The sequence below is a fragment of the Protobothrops mucrosquamatus genome, unplaced genomic scaffold (assembly GCF_001527695.2).
Source record: "Protobothrops mucrosquamatus isolate PMUCROS unplaced genomic scaffold, P.Mucros_1.0 scaffold681, whole genome shotgun sequence".
In the NCBI taxonomy this organism is placed as follows: Eukaryota; Metazoa; Chordata; class Lepidosauria; order Squamata; family Viperidae; genus Protobothrops; species Protobothrops mucrosquamatus.
Window position 1 is genome coordinate 276,354 of NW_015386968.1, and position 16,392 is coordinate 292,745.

General features: G+C 39.6%; 1 protein-coding gene across 1 annotated transcript; it reads left to right on the top strand.

The window, feature by feature from the left end:
- The first annotated feature begins 2,094 nt into the window (after nucleotides 1–2,094).
- DUSP5 (dual specificity phosphatase 5) lies at nucleotides 2,095–15,611 on the top strand. The gene is made up of 4 exons (XM_015818109.2): nucleotides 2,095–2,523; nucleotides 7,522–7,664; nucleotides 10,113–10,332; nucleotides 14,810–15,611. Exons 1-4 carry the CDS (start codon nucleotides 2,103–2,105, stop codon nucleotides 15,229–15,231), a joined length of 1,206 nt encoding a protein of 401 aa, XP_015673595.1. The 5' UTR covers nucleotides 2,095–2,102; the 3' UTR covers nucleotides 15,232–15,611.
- The last annotated feature ends 781 nt before the right edge of the window (nucleotides 15,612–16,392 follow it).

Below are 16,392 nucleotides of genomic sequence, written 5' to 3' on the forward strand. Positions count from 1 at the left end.
TATAAATATTATCAGAAACTGAGACCGTCACTCAGTCTCTTTTTTTTGTCTATGGGTATCAAAAGCAGAAGAAAAAATACTACAGTAGCAAAATAAGGAAGACATTACTTGATGGGGAGAGGGAAATTCTACCTAAGCTATACCCCACCTTTTTAACAAGTCCCTTCTATTTTCACTTCTCAGTTCAAACAATTGTTGGAAATGAAACATATTACAAACTAAACTGAAACTCCTAGCATAAATGAGTCACACTACAAAAGAAAATGCTTGTGATTACTTCACTTCTTTATTTTTGCAATATGTTACCAGAAACCAGTTATTGCCATAGATGTAGTGTTCTGTGTATTGTTCTTTACATCATTAAGGGACAGGCTCCCTGGATAGCATATCCTAGTGGCCTGCTGTGCCCCCTCCATCATCCCAGCCCCCTTATCTCCTTCTTCCCTCAGCCTGCACTGCTACTGCCAATATTCACACAAACTCTTGCCAAGGTAGCCCCCTGATCTGCTTTTTCCCATACCCCCAAATGACTAAAACAAGCAGATTTCAATCAACAGCCATCAAAATACAGCTTTGTTTCACTCATGGAGCACAGACCACCCAAAATTAACAGTTCTATGTCGGAAACAATTTGTGCAGAGAATATTCTGCATAATGCCACTCGGTATCTTCAGAACTGGTCTTCTAGAAACCATCAAACTCTGGAGAACCATAGTTTTCTCACCAGATAAACTATTTACAAGATATTTATATTTTTTTGTAAATGCATATTCACTGAATCTACAAAAGGAGGGTAGATGAGGGCAAAACTAGAGAAGCTAAGGGGAAAACCAAAACTGTGAAACTTAGTCATAATACCTGGCCTACCCTTGATGACAATTGTTGGATGTTTCTTGCCAGCTGGCATTATGCTGAAAGGGCCCAGCAGCAAAACCAGAGACTAAAACCAATAGCTTGCTGACGATGACTGGTACACTTGCAAAATGAGAAAACGAGGTTCTATCAGACTTACGGGAGAGTAGAATGGGAATTGGCAATGCAGACAACCTCCTTTATGATAGAATTACTTTGTGCCACCACAAGACGAGTTATAGTACATTGATTATAAGTACATTACTCATCAAAGCAAAAAACTTTTGAGACTATGTTGGATTTATTGCTTGTTCATGTGAACAGAGAGCTTTGGATAAGCACAATTATTTGCCAGATAGCATCTTATTCTGCATAGACAATATGGCTATGCTGTCTCTCGCTTCCTGATAAAGCGGAACTTTAAAAATGTAGTCAAGAGAGGCATCTTTCTCCCCACCCCACCCCATGTATTTTTTTTAGTTATTCTACAGAAAAATCCAACAGAGAGTGATTTTCTTATTGCTGTGGCAATTTAAAATTAGTAACTTGCATGGAGAAACTTAAGAACCTGATCCCTTGTAGCTTTAGCAGTGAGCCAGCCTCTGCTTTGCCCGCAAAAAAAAAAAAAAAAAACCCCTGGTGTCACCTCCACCTCCACCTTATGCTACTTCTCTTTCTTCCGTCACCCTCATACGTTCCTTCCTTCGTTAGTAAGTCGGCGGAAGTAAGTGAGTGAGTGTAAAAGAGGGCTTTCTGATGACTGGAGAATTTTTGAAACATTCTTCAACTTCCTTTGCTCGGAGAAGCCTGAGTAACGCTTTCCTGAGCATCGCCTCGGCTTGGCCTTCCCTCTTCCTGGGGGAGGGGGGAGGGAATCTCCTCTGCCTCGGGTGGGCGGCGCTTCACAGGAGAGGCGTGTCTACTACAGAACATTCCTATGACGCTAGTCGCCTTATATGGACAGAGCCGCGCGGCTCCGGCGTTCATTCAGATAAATTGCCTCTTCTTCGGAGCGGAATCCCCTGGTCGAATTCCGGGAGGGAGATGCGAAGGCCGGGGGAAGGAAGGAAGGACACACACGTAGCACGGTCGCGGCCAGGGGCGGCTTTAAGGAAGCAGGCTGGCAGTCTCTCGGGTGTTGTTTAAAATAAGCAGCAGCCTAGGAAGCTCAGCGCCTAGGGGGACCCTTTTCCGAGGCTGCTTCTGAGAGGGGGAGGGAAGAGAGCGAGCGACGGGGAGAGCGAGCCAAGATGAAGGTAGCGGCTCTCGACTCTCGTCGACTCAAGCAACTGCTACGGAAGGACCCTGCCCTGTGCCTTGTCCTGGACTGCAGGCCGTATCTCTCCTATTCGGCCTCTTGCCTCCGAGGGTCTCTCAACGTCAACCTCAACTCCGTGGTGATCCGCCGCTCCCACGGGCGGCCCGTGCCTTTACACTTCGTGGTGCCCGACGAAACGGCCCGGGGGCGGCTTCTGCTCCCGCCGGCTGCTGGCTCGGAAGGAAGAGAAGAAGGGGACGCCGCGCCGCCTCGGACCTTGACGGCGGTGGTAGTCCTGGATCAAAACACGAGGCACTGGCGGAAGCTGAAGAAAGAGAGCACGGCGCAGATCGTGCTGAACACGCTGTCTGCAAGCCTGCCGGAGGCTGGAACCCGCGTCTGTTTCCTCAAAGGTGAGGCCGTCGAGGAGAAAGAAGCGCTGCGGGGGTGAGGGTGGCGGTGGGGAAGAGACCGGCCTCCGGTCGGGTAGCTCCTGGGGAGCGCCGCCGCAGGGAACTGGAAACGCGAGTCTTGCTAAACCGGTCCCCCCCAAAAAGCTCCGTCTGGATGTCGCCCGTATGTCGCAGATGAGCGAGCGGGTGCGAGAGCCCGGCGGCCCTGCTTAGTAATGAGCAGCCGGGGCCGCCTTGTTCTTAACAATACCTGTCCAGATGCTAGACTGGGTCAGTTTCGCCAGAGCAAGTGAGAACCGACACGGTCACGTAAATGGCAAGTGTCTAAAAGCAGGGGTAGTCAACCTTGGCTCTTTTATGACTCGTGGACTTCAACTCCCAGAATTCCTGAGCCAGCTTAGCTGGCTCAGGAATTCTGGGAGTTGAAGTCCACGAGTCATAAAAGAGCCAAGGTTGACTACCCCTGGACTCTAAAGCAGTGGTTCTCAACCTGTGGGTCGGGACCCCATTTGGGGTCGATCGACCATTTCACGGGGGTCGCCAAGCAAGGCTGTCCGCCATTTTTTTTGTCCGCCATTTTTCCCCCTTTTCCAGTGGATGCCTTACCTCCCTTGGGCTGGGCCAGCTGGTGGTCGGCCTGCTCCGTCTCTGCTGCTTGCCAGCTACGCTTCGGCCGGCGCAGGGGGCGGAACCACGCATGCGCGGCGCTCCCGGGCAGGGAAAGTCCTCGACTTACGACCGGTTGGGTAGTCCTCGCCTTCGACCGGTTTAGTCCTCGACTTACGACCAGTTTAGTCCTCGACTTACGACCAGTTTAGTCCTCGACTTACGACCGGTTGGGGTCGCGGCATTAAAAAGGTTGAGAACCACTGCTCTAAAGCAATGTACTGTATGCTAAACAAGAAGGGAGATGAGCTTTCGCAACTCTCTCTCGATTGAAAGGGATTGATCGATGGGTTTTCCTTTCAACAGATCCTCTTCCCCTGAAATTTCTGTAACTTTTTTTCCCTAACAAGTGAGGACAAGAAGTCCATTGGAAATCCTGTTCATCATAAATGCATGCAAAAAGGAAGGGGGGGGCGAGGGGGGCGAGAAGCAAAATCAATAATCTCCTGCGCTCTTGTGTACATTTTTAGGTGACTAATGAATCAAAGCTCACCTAGATCTGATCTTTTAGCCCAGCAAGAGAAAACATGCTCTTGTGCATATTTTTAGGTGACTAATGAATCAAAGTTCGCCTAGATCTGGTCTTTTAGCCCAGATCTAACCTAAAAATATACACAAGGGCGTAAGAAATGTATTGGTTTTGCTACAAAAATTGCCCTCGTGAAACAGATTAATGACTTCACTGTCCTCACGTTGCAGATCTAAAGCACCATCCTGTCTTTTATTCTTGAGTTTATTTAAACATACACTTGGCTCATACATAAGTAGTATGGTCGTTTCATGAAAGTATTAATAGAGAAGATGGGAAACAATCAGAGATATCAGAAAGCTTCTGCTTTTAAGTTAAAGGGATGCAGATTGTAGAAGTCAGCACTGCCTCCTATAGGGCAGATCCTTATCATTTATGTTAACCAACATAAGCATTTTTTGTATGTAACAAAAATGGTCGCTTTCAGATAGCAGTAGCATAGTACTTTTATTAGGAACAATTTAAATGTCTTAGTTGATCCTGTCAGAGGCATAATGAATACTGCTTTATATTGTTTAAGTCAGAAAATATCTTGACATCTTTTTTCCCCAATGATATCAAACTATTGCAGGAAAATCTCCAGACAGTATGCTAATTCAAATAGATGCTAAATTCTTTATGTTGGCATAAAGAATTATTTTATTTTTTAAGAAGACTCATGTCATGTGAATATATAAAAGATTTTGAAATTTGATTCCTTTGGTGGATGGAAACATGATAAAATAAACTCATACTGTAGTTCAGGAATATTTCATCACATTTTTAACAAAGCAAAATTTTAATACGCTACACTTTGGTTCTGATAGGCTTACTAACTGCTTTGTAGTTTAGTTAAATGGCAATCTTTTAGTCTTTCCATTTCCAAATCAAAAAGTAAGTCTTGGAAGCTTTACCTCCTATATTCTTAGCATTCTATTTGATACAGCAAGGCAGTCTTAAGAAATGAATGTAAATATTACTCAGTGCTAACAGTGTTTCCTGTTTTAAGCTATTAAGAACATTTTAGCATGAGATACCATGGTAGAAAATTCTCTGGGTGATTTTAGGCTCAATGTCATCCATATTGAATATCCTGAAATAGAATGCTTATTCTTGCTATGGACTGCGTGTTATCTTCTGACAACTGGCTACACTGGTAAATTGTGTTTGAGTCACAAGCCAGTGCTGCTCTTGTTATGTTTTTACCTCAGTCTGAATGTTCACAATGAACTAATGGAAGAACCTTGAGGCTTATCCCAAGGGTTTTGTCTGTTAGTGATGTGGGAGACGATTCATTGTTGCGTGGCATCAATTTTCTAAGTGGGCCTAGACTCAGGCAGTCTGTCAGATATGAGTCAGAAAGCCTGTCAGCTAACGGCAACCACAAATGCAATCCTGCTCTTCAGAGAATACTTTTACTGCGGAGTGACATAATCCTTGTCAATCGCCACCCTCACCAATATTTTTGAAAGCTTTCAGCATGTGTTATGTCACTGTCTCTGATGCACCACTCATAACATGACCTTTTTTTGAAACGGTTTCTTCATTGATTTAAAAATTTTAGTTGATCTAGCACTGAATTTATGTGAATAGTCACAAAAATGTTTAAAATTTATTCCTTGAAATACCTCATTGGCAAGACTATTTCCTTACATAGATAAATCATACATATTTGATTGTGAAAATGTTTTTTATTGAAAGATCAATACATCTTAAAATTAAACTATGATTTCTTCCCCTGTTGGAAGCAACTATTTGCCATAAGAGAGATTGTGGGTTGTTGCCACTTTCCTGTGCCTAGAATTTTGATCACACATAGTGAAAAAGAAGAATCTCTCTTTTGCAAGATTAATAATGCAGTATTTAATGGAAATCATAGCATCAGAGCGCAATGGAGTGCATACAGAGAAAGAGCTAGAGAACTGGATGAAAAAGTGATTCATATTAAGAATAGTTGGCTAATCTCCTGATCCCCTGATGCTTCTGGGTTACAGCTGACCTGTTGAGTTCTCTGATCTATCCAAGAAAAAATGAAATAGCTTGGTTTTCTTTTTTATCCCAGAAAATAGAGATATAAAAAGTATTGTAACACTTGAATGAACTCTAATCCTCACTTCCCTGGTCTAAGACAGGTAGTCCTTGACTTATAACAGTTCATTTAGTGACGGCACAGAAAAAAGTGATTTATGACCATTTTTCACACTTGTGATCATTGTAGCATCCCCATGGTCATGTGATTTACATTAAGATGCTTGATAACTGGTTCATATTTATGACGGTTGCAGTTTCCTGGGGTCATGTGGTCACCTTTTGCAATCTTCTGACAAGCAAAATCAATGGGGAAACCAGATTCACTTAACAGCCATGTTACTAACTTAATAACTGCAATGATTCACTTAACAAATATGATAAGAAAATGGAGCAAAGCTCACTTAACAGATTTCTCATTTAGCAACATAAATTCTGGGCTCAATTGTGATCGTAAATTGAGGATTACCTGTATAAGAACTTTCAGAAGATTAAAACTGAGGGAAATGAATTGAGGAGAAACAATTTAGGGCAAAAGTGTGGAAAAGAGTTGGCTGCTTACACTGATCATTTGGAGAATCATAGCATCCATTTTTGATGGCAGAAAGACATAGAGCTGAAAATATACAATAATTTGTTATCCTTTTCCAACATTCTGATCTATGATAATAAACTTCTTTCTTTGTCCTTACTAGGTTCTTATGGTCATATTTTAATTAGAGAAAGCTTTTAAAAGATGAAAACACAATGTTTTTATATTGCCTAAACTGAATATTATTTATAAAATTCCCTAAGTCCCCACACCACTTATCCTTGACTTTTTCCTTTTCCTTAACTTCCTGTTTTTTTCTGTATTTTCTTAAATTCCTATTGAAAATATTTCAGTATGTACCAACTCAAAGGATTTTTGGGAGTAAAGTTATAAGGTAGTAACTCTGAGTATGTTTCCTTAAGCAATGTGCCCTAATTTAAAGTGGGTTTGTCAGACATCAGGCCTCTACTAGCAAAATGGTATGACTTCTCCTCCGGCCCCCTTTTCTTTTTCTTAAAATTTGTTCCTAAGGATTAAATGTGTAGAGGATTGAAGAGACATGTCCTCCTGTTCTCATTGTATCAGTGGAAATCCTCCTTATAAATGAAAACATAACCAAGAGCCACCCTAATCATTACAGATGAGGTTCTATACATGTTATCCAATATAACAATGAGGAAGATTGCTTTGAGGCATACTTGATACATACATTTATCCTCTTTACATCAGTTATCCATACTTTAAGTTGCTTTTTAGATAGACATCAGTACCCATGCTCTAAGTTGCATCTTAGATATATTTAATTTACATTAATTGTGTAGTAAATTTAGAAAATCTATTTTTGTACAGAAAAACTACTCACCTGGGGCTATTTAGATGCCTAAGCCCATCACAGGGTTTCATTAACTTTTATGACTCTTAATGGATCCATTTAATTTGCCAAGAGGCAAAGGAATGGAAGTGTATAATCAACGGACAGCAGCCTTTCAATTTGTATTTTCTCAAATTAATAAAAGCATAAAAATGTCTGAAGGAAACATTTTGAAATGTCACATTTTATTTGAAGTTTTTCTCTTTAATTTCATAGCTCTAAATGAAGATTCCTGTTCTTTTGCTTTCTTTTCTCTGTTTTTCTTTGTAATGGAAACTCTTAATGCAATAGGAAACAAAAAAAACAGGTTTAGAAAAAAATGTTGATTCAGCACAGTTATATGCCACCCCCTAGCTTTTTTAATTTATACTTTTGTACTTATAATTTTTCTAGGAGGCTATGAAACGTTTTATTCACAATATCCAGAGTTCTGCATAGATGTAAAGCCTGTATCCCAAGAGAAGATTGAAACTGAGAAAAACATCAACGGCTTGCATGAGAAGCAATGCATCCATCAGAAACCAGCATATGATCAGGTGTGTTTAGAGGAAGATAAGATTAATCTGTTTATGCCCACGTTCCTTGGGGACTCTTTCTGGCATTTTCCTCTTCGTAACACAGTTTACTCCTTTATTCAGATTTGGTAATATGACAAAAGGAGTCAATTCAAGCAATTCAGGAAGAGACTGGGATTGCTGCAATCAGTCTCAAGAACAGAGGAGGAGAAATCCACATGAACCTAGTCCAGTGGTGGCGAACCTATGGCACACGTGCCAGAGGCGGCACTCAGAGCCCTCTCTGTGGGCACGAGCGCCATGCCCTGGAGATGGCAACTGTCCCTCTTCAACCAGCTGCCTGCTAAGTCGCCAAGGTCCCATGTGGCCGGATGCATCCCAGCACCCATGTGCTCGCTGGCCTCTGTGTGCGGGGGGGCAATGGTATCAGGCAGCACCCGCCCCAGCCTCTGCCTTGCCTTACCCTGCGACAATGGCACCCCTGCCCTGCCTCGTCTTGCCTCGCCTCACCTCGCAGGATGAGCCTCCTGCCCACCGCCCCACCTGCCAGAGACCCCCTGGATCTCCCCCAACCCTGCCCGGCACTTACAGGCATCCCTCTCCACGAGCAACATCGTGGTGACCACACTCACCCAGTCTGCCATGACCACCAGAGCCACGCCCACCCAGTGGGCCACGCCCACCTGGCACCCGGCGATAAATAAGTGGGTTTTGGGTTGCAGTTTGGGCACTCAGTCTCTAAAAGGTTCGCCATCACTGACCTAGTCCAACAACACCGGTCATTCCCCTCCCCAACTTCTTGTTATACAGTTTAAAGAATTAAAGTATTTTATAACTCTAAATATTTCACTGAGATGCCACCTTCATCTGAGATAGTATTGGAATATTGATAATACCAGTTTTAAGTTTCATTACAGCTTTAACCAGGCACTGTGATAAATATATAAAATGAAATGTGCCTAGTCAGACAGTGAAAAAGAACAAAGGGGTACTGAAATTTTACTACAGTTGCAAAATAGTTTATTCATTTTGAATAATTGTCTATGAAGCAAATCTTTTTTTAAAAAAAAAGAAAGAAAGAAAGAGGATGGAACTAAACAGGGCTGCTCCTTTATTTTAAAAAACGTGAAATCAACTTTTTATCTAGTTGGATTGCTTAATTTCAAAAATAGGAAGAAAAATTATTACTCATGACAGCATATTGATAATCTCAATTTCTCTGGGGAAATTTCACTATTTGAAGAGGAAAATATCATGAAATGTTAAAGTTGAATATTCTGTGGAGAACTACTTATTAATGATAAATACGTAGCAATGGCAAATAGCATAAAATAAGTTTTCATTAAAAAAATGGATCCTGCTTCCTCAGTCTTGACCTGGCATTCTGACCATTACTTTGGCTTGATCACATTTGGTGGACTTTTGTTTTCTTCCTGACCTTGGTCAGATCCATAAAATATTACTTAAAGGTGACTATATTATAGGTCGATCCCTAACAACCAAAGCTCTGGCTTTCTGGTCACCAACATTCAGCAATAAATGTTTTTCAGAAGCAGTTTGACATATTCTTATGTCCTAGTGGTATTCTGGTGCATCATCCATCCACAGAGAAAGTGGAACATCTGATGTAGTAAAGCCATGAACATTCCTCTGTGCCCTTCCCCATGTTCATGTTCTTTAGGTTCAGGCTATTGTATATGCTTTTCCCCCATTCAAATTAAAAACATGGATGGATGGATGGATCTTTGTTAGCTATTAAGCTTAGTTGCTGGCTCAGTAATTCTAATAAGTTATGTGTCTATATCAGAGCACCACTATTAGCAACAGCCTCCAAATCCCCTTTAAAAAGTGCTACATATGAGTAGTTTTTAACATGATTGGAGAAGAAAATTATTATATATATGAGTAATAATATAATAACTTAGTTAGTTATAATATAAACTTAGTTTGAATTTCAATTTATTATGATCAAAGGTCACCCAACTGTAGTCACTCCGATTTGATTGATTTGATTGCATTGCAAGTTATATATAGGTTTTACCTTGGTCCTATCTTACTTCTTTGGTCTAATCACCCACTTTGTGACAGTGGCCATCACATATCATTTAGAGCTTAGTGTAGTCCCTGGTTTAAAAACTGGATTAAAAAGTACTAGATACCTGATCTATGTCTTCAAGAACAGCTATTCCTACCTATCTGTTACCACCATATTGAACTGACTCTTGTAGAATAATGATAAAGACATTTAGAAGGTGAAAAACGTAGCAAGTGCCAAAGCAGTAACAATAGCTTTAGAAAGAATTTCCACCTTTTACAAATTCTTTCGACCATAGTTGTTCATCACAGGAACATCTGGAAGGTGTCCAAAATGCTTTTTAAAAATTTACCACAGCTGCCTATTGTCTTGATTTTATTGAAGAAAAGCCATTCAGAAAATCTATAATGACTTATTCCTCTTTTACTTTCCAGGGTGGCCCAGTGGAAATCCTGCCTTTCCTATACCTTGGCAGTGCCTATCATGCTTCCAAGTGCGAGTTCCTTGCCAACTTAAACATTACTGCACTCTTGAATGTCTCCAGAAAGAGTTCTGAAGCCTTTACTAATCAATTCTGCTATAAGTGGATTCCAGTGGAGGACAGTCACACAGCAGACATCAGCTCACACTTCCAGGAGGCTATAGAATTTATTGGTAGGTGGCTTTTCTCTCCCTTTCTCTTGCAAATAAGAATAATAACTCTTCAGAACCTTCTTCCCCTTTCCAGGAGTATTTCAGAGGATTATGATTTTTTGTTTTTACAGGTTCCATGGTCACAACAGCCTCTCTATTAATTGCTATGGTAGTTTTTATGGTTACAACCATCACGCTGTATCTATTTCCATGGAAAGCTATATTTGTACTTTGCTTACCTCACCTGCCACTTTTAGTTTTGGCTTGGGTATTTTGTGATGGTTTCTTTGGCTAGCGTATTTTTAATTATTTGTTGTTAGTATTCATTTTGATATGTACCATGCAATAGATGAAGAAAGACAAAATGTAAATATATTAAATAAATATTTTCACAGAAACATCTAATTCAATTCATACTAGCGAAAACAGTCTAATGGTACAGTAGATTTACCAAAGGCACTTTGGGAATTTTGGAAAATAAAGTATATAGACATCTAGTCTATAAGCTGTCCCTACATTTCCTGTGTATGTGAGCCCCTCATTCTTCCCATTCCCTGCCTCATGTTTTCACAATGTAGGGCTAAGCATTCTAATTTACTGCTGGGTCGGAAGTGTGAAAGAAGTTCTCTTTAAGTGTTGAGTAGGACGGTATGAGACTGAAAAGAAATGAGTTGGCACACACAGGGGATATAATAAATATCTGTCTACTGAGATATTTTGAACTTTTGTGTATTCTCTGAAACTCTTTGAATAGGTGCTTGTCAGACCCATTTCTACAGGAGGGTTAATATTTTCCAAGTGCTTTTAGCTGGCTTAGATATTATATACATATATAGTACAGAGATAAAAACCATAAATAGTAGGGTCAAATAGCTAGACATCTGATAGATTTGTCCAAAGCTTAGGTAACTAACCATATAGATATCTTGTCGAAGGTCAGGAGAAAAAGCAGATATAGTTCATTAGGGATAGGAAATTGGCATGTTAACCTACAGTTAACATTTAGATGACAATTTTCTATTAATGAAAGTATTGCAAAGGAAGTTCTAATGTAAAATCATGGTTAAGTCCTATGCTATTTGGGAAAATTTGTCAGCCCCTAAATAGGAATAGCTTAGTGCTACAACGGGTTCATTAAGTAGGCAGGATTGCTTAATTTGTTTATAGAGCTCAGTTCAGTTATTTACATAATTATTTAAAGAGAATAAATTATTTGGATTTGATTCTTGAAATATACCGTTTCTGGCTTTTTGAGGAAAAAAATCTAATTCATAACCAACTAAAAAGCCACCCATTCAAATCCTTCTCTTACTATTAACTTGTTAGGTAGCATTAAGCAACATCTCTTTATTTATTTATTTATTTATTATTTGGATTTATATCCCGCCCTTCTCCTCGTAGGACTCAGGGCGGCTGACAATCAATTAAAATACATAAATAACAATACAAATTTAAAATTAATTAAAAGAGATATTTAAATATTGTCAAATTTAAAATATAATTAAAACCCCTCTAAAAATTACCCTAGGCCAGTCCTGCAAGCTNCAGTTCATTCCAGAGGGTGGGAGCTCCCACAGAGAAGGCCCTCCCCCTTGGGGTCGCCAGCCGGCACTGTCTGGCCGACGGCACCCTGAGGAGACCCACTCTATGGGAGCGTACAGGTCGATGGGAGGTAATCTGCGGCAGGAGGCGGTCTCGAAGGTATCCGGGTCCGATGCCATGGAGCGCTTTAAAGATGATAGTCTTTTCTTCATCCTTATCCTTCAGTGTGAGAGGATATTCTGTCTAATAGGCTTTATTCACTTACTATCTTTATATTCCGCTTTGGGTTTGAGGTGCTCCCCATTTTCCTATAAACGCAGCCTTATGGAGGGGAGTGACTCAAAATGAAACACCAGTGTGTTTCAAAGATGAATATTGATTTGAACCTACATTTTTTCAAGAAGTAATTACTGAGACTTCTAAGCACTTTACATATCAATGCCTATTCAATACTGTGTAGTAAATAGAGTGTAGGTTCTTTGCTTTAAAATAAAATGACTTCTGTAGATGCTTCAGGAAGCTTTGTAATAACAATTAGGGAGTATGTGACTCTGGGTGGAGTACAGTATGGCCTGTAAATCTAACAGGTTTCACAATAGGATGAAACTTGGAAATTCATTTCCTAGTCCAGCTAAAGCAGTTCAGTTCTATTTTTAATCCTTGCATTTTACACAAGGAGCTTATTTTCAGCATTTTCTTTTTAATCTTATAACAATAATTGAATTGTGTGAGTAACCTTGGGGCCTCCCATTGCGTAAAATGGTAGCTCTGTTTAAGCCATTTATAGTCTGATTTAAGACCAAGTGCCACTTATCAAGGCTTGTAATTAGAGATTTTAGAGTAGTTTATTGTGCAGTTTGTGGTGGAAACCCCAGGAGCCCAGGGCTTGGCATTTTGGGTTCAAAATGCATACTAAACATCTACCAAAAAGATCTCATAGGGTGGGGATAAAGGCACTGCTTTCTGTATTCCTAGTGAGCAGGGAAATATACTCATTTCCATCTGCTTTGAGAGAGTATGTATATAAAAACTTTTTACTGCCAGCTTATGTTTCTTATGAAAAGAATCAAACTGTTTTAGGTTTTTTTTTATAGAACTGTAGAGTCCATTTTATTAAACATCTGCTCCCATAATATGCTAGATTTGGCAAGGGTGAAGGGAAGGAGTGAAGCCTTTTTAACAACCACCCAGTCATTAAGAGTTGTAATTTTTATGTAAATGTGGCCAGCAAGAACAAGGAGAAATTACTTTTCTGGTCTTCGTTGCATCTATAAAATACCTTCCGAATGTCCTTCTCTTAGCAATCTGAAATGAGTGATAAAGTGAAATATGGGAGACCCTTCACATCATGGCATATTTATGTTTTATTTATTTATTAAACAATTCTATATGGCTGCCCACCTTAACTAAGGTAACTCAGTGAGCAAAAAAAATAAAATAAATAAACAAGCAGGAACCAATTTTTAAAAACTAGTCAGGATCACATATACAGTAGTGGCCAAAATTGTGGAAACCTTTTGGGAAAAGTGTACTTTTGAGGTTTGATGGCTAATAACACCACTTTTTGGGGGGAGTAGTACCATAAAATTATATATCAATGGAAAGATAATTTAATCAAGAATGTAATGCAACAAAGTTTGTTCAATTATCTGTGCTGTATTCTATGAAAAGTTATAGCCAAATAACCAGAAAAAGGAACCACAACTTGCTTAGGTTGATATCAGGTAGCTTTCCTTCATCTGATTATAGCCAATGAGCTACTTTAGCATGTCTGTTGAAAGAAAATGATGGTTCAAATCCATAATGAAAGAAATTATGAAACTAATTCAAAATTTGCTGTTGGTTTATTTAGCAATTGAATAGAGTTCATTTTGACCAGTTCTTGGCTTCTTTTAAAAATAATAGAAATTAAAAATTCTACCAGCTGCGTATAAGAAGGATCAGGGAATGTGGAAACAAATAAGTTTATACTTGGTTCAGGTTTGCCCTGCCTATCTTAGTTAAATATTAAATCCTGATTTTAGCAAATCCAAAACAATCATTATTTGCAATAAGTCTTGCAAAGTTTCACAGAACTAAAATTGTGACTCATGTGCAGATGACATTTCATTCAGGATTAGGAGGAAAAAGCAACATGTACAGTAGTGGCCAAAATTGTGGAAACCTTTTGGGAAAAGTGTATTTTTGAAGTTTGATGGCTAATAACACCACTTTTTTGGGAGTAGTACCATAAAATTATATATCAATGGAAAGATAATTTAATCAAAAATGTAATACAACAAAGTTTGTTCAATTATCTGTGCTGTATTCTACAAAAAGTTATAGCCCAATAACCAGAAAAAGGAAGCACAACTTGCTTAGGTTGATATCAGGTAGCTTTCCTTCATCTGATTGTAGCCAATGAGCACGAGTGTTTAGAGAGCCAATCAGGTGTCATCTTGTTTTGGCAATGAGCCAATCAGATCACAGTAGGATTCAGTTATTGATGTCATGTATTGAAGCTGAGAGGAGGACATTTGTCAGTGTGTTATGCGATCGCTATCAAGTTGGTTGGGTTTTTTTGTGTTCTTTCATTGTAAAACGTAATAAAATTAAAGTAATGGTGCAAAGAGTTGACGTAAAATAATATTAAGTGAACAAAGCTACAGTTATAAAGAAATTAGAAGAAAAATTGGTGGAAACTTAACCAAAGGTAGCATTTCTATTGTGCATTTTTTCCAAAAGGTTTCCACAATTTTGGCCACTACTGTATGTTTGGCTTCGCTACAATCTGGACCCCAACACCTGGAAGAAAAGCCAGGTCTTCAAAGGCCTTCTAGAAAGCCAATAGGGTCAGGGCTATCCAAAGCTCAGAGAAATATTGCTTGATAAGGCAGGAGCCATGGCATGCTACCAATAGAGGCATTCAGTCGTGCAATAGCTTCCATATTTAGTTCATTTTATTTCTTCCTTTCAGATTGCACCAGACGGGCAGGGGGCAAGATCCTGGTGCACTGCGAAGCAGGGATTTCTCGCTCTCCCACAATCTGCATGGCTTATCTGATGAAAACAAGAAAATTCCGCCTGGAGGAAGCATTTGATTACATCAAGCAACGGAGAAGTCTGATCTCACCAAACTTCAGTTTCATGGGGCAGCTGTTGCAGTACGAGTCAGAAATTTTGTCTTCAGCTCCTAGCCCTCCTGTTGCATCTTGCAAAAGGGAAGCTGTGTCTTTCTTCACAGAAGAGCTGGCTTTGAGCAAAAGTTTTGCCTTTCCTACCTCGGTTTTGAATTCAGTGCCCCTGCACTCACCTGTCCATCCACTAACGTTGAACTCTATTGCTGCAAATTCATCATGCTGGGCCCTCTTGGGAACAAGAGACAGTACAGTTCCATGAGGCGAGGTGATGATAACAAGATATTTCATCTATACGTAATACAGAAGCCCTTATTTATTTCATTCCGTTCCAGACACTAGAATGACTGTCTACATCAGAAGGGAAAATACGCTTTTATGTTGAGATGGAGTGGAGATGAGTTTGGCACATTGAAGCTCGGGCCAGCTATGCAATTTGGAGTTATCATGTGCTAAATTTGGCAAATTCCAGGTTTTAGCTCAGATAATCCAAGGACTCTACTTAGAACTTGGAGATATTGTTCCCAGAAGTAAATGCCCTTCATTCTAGCTAAGAACGTCTGTAGTTCCCGGGTAGGTTACTGTTTTGATAGAATAAATCTCTTCAGAGGATAATGTGTGCATATTTATGAGTGTTTTAAATAATTTCTGAAACATTTGTGCATTCACTACTGTACATCCAGACCTTGTTGGAATAGAAAGAACCACATTTTTAAAAAAGTTACTCAGACCTGTCTGGTTGCTTCTTAGTTCCTGCCTCCTTCTCTCTCTTTTAATTATAGACTTGTGTTGAAGTGTAAGCAATAAACAGCTGTGTCAGGAAAAAAAAGCTGTAACAAAAAGCACAATTTACAAAAGAGCAAACCTTGATATTACTTGGTGTTGGCAAAAACTTGAATGCTTGCCTTTTTTCTTTCTTTTGTGGATTCCTAAAAAAATGTCATAATCTGCCATATGCAAGTGAATTAGAAAGCTGGAGAAACAAATGCCTCTTCTCCCCCTTTGCATCAATCAGCCTCCATTATTTGTTAGCGTACTACAGAGTTCAAGGTTAAAATTGGACCCTTACTTGAAAGCCTCTGCTTTATGCTGTTATCAGCAAGATGAAGTAAATTCAGGAGATAATTTCTAGTTACTAAGGCTGCAAAACCATGAGAATTTCATACCTCATTCTCCAACTTAGTCCAGTTAGAGCTGACTTTTCATCTGATGTGCTTCAGATGTTTTAACTACAACTCCTGTTATCATGAGCCAGGATGTCAAGGGGATAACTTGGTGTTGCTCAATCCTGTATTTTATTCCTTACTCTACAAAATTGCTCTTTTCAAAAGACAGAGCATTGATTTTGTCATAATGCTATATGATTATGTAACACAATTATAACACAGCTTGTTTGTTTTTCACTACTTGAGCATACCCACCG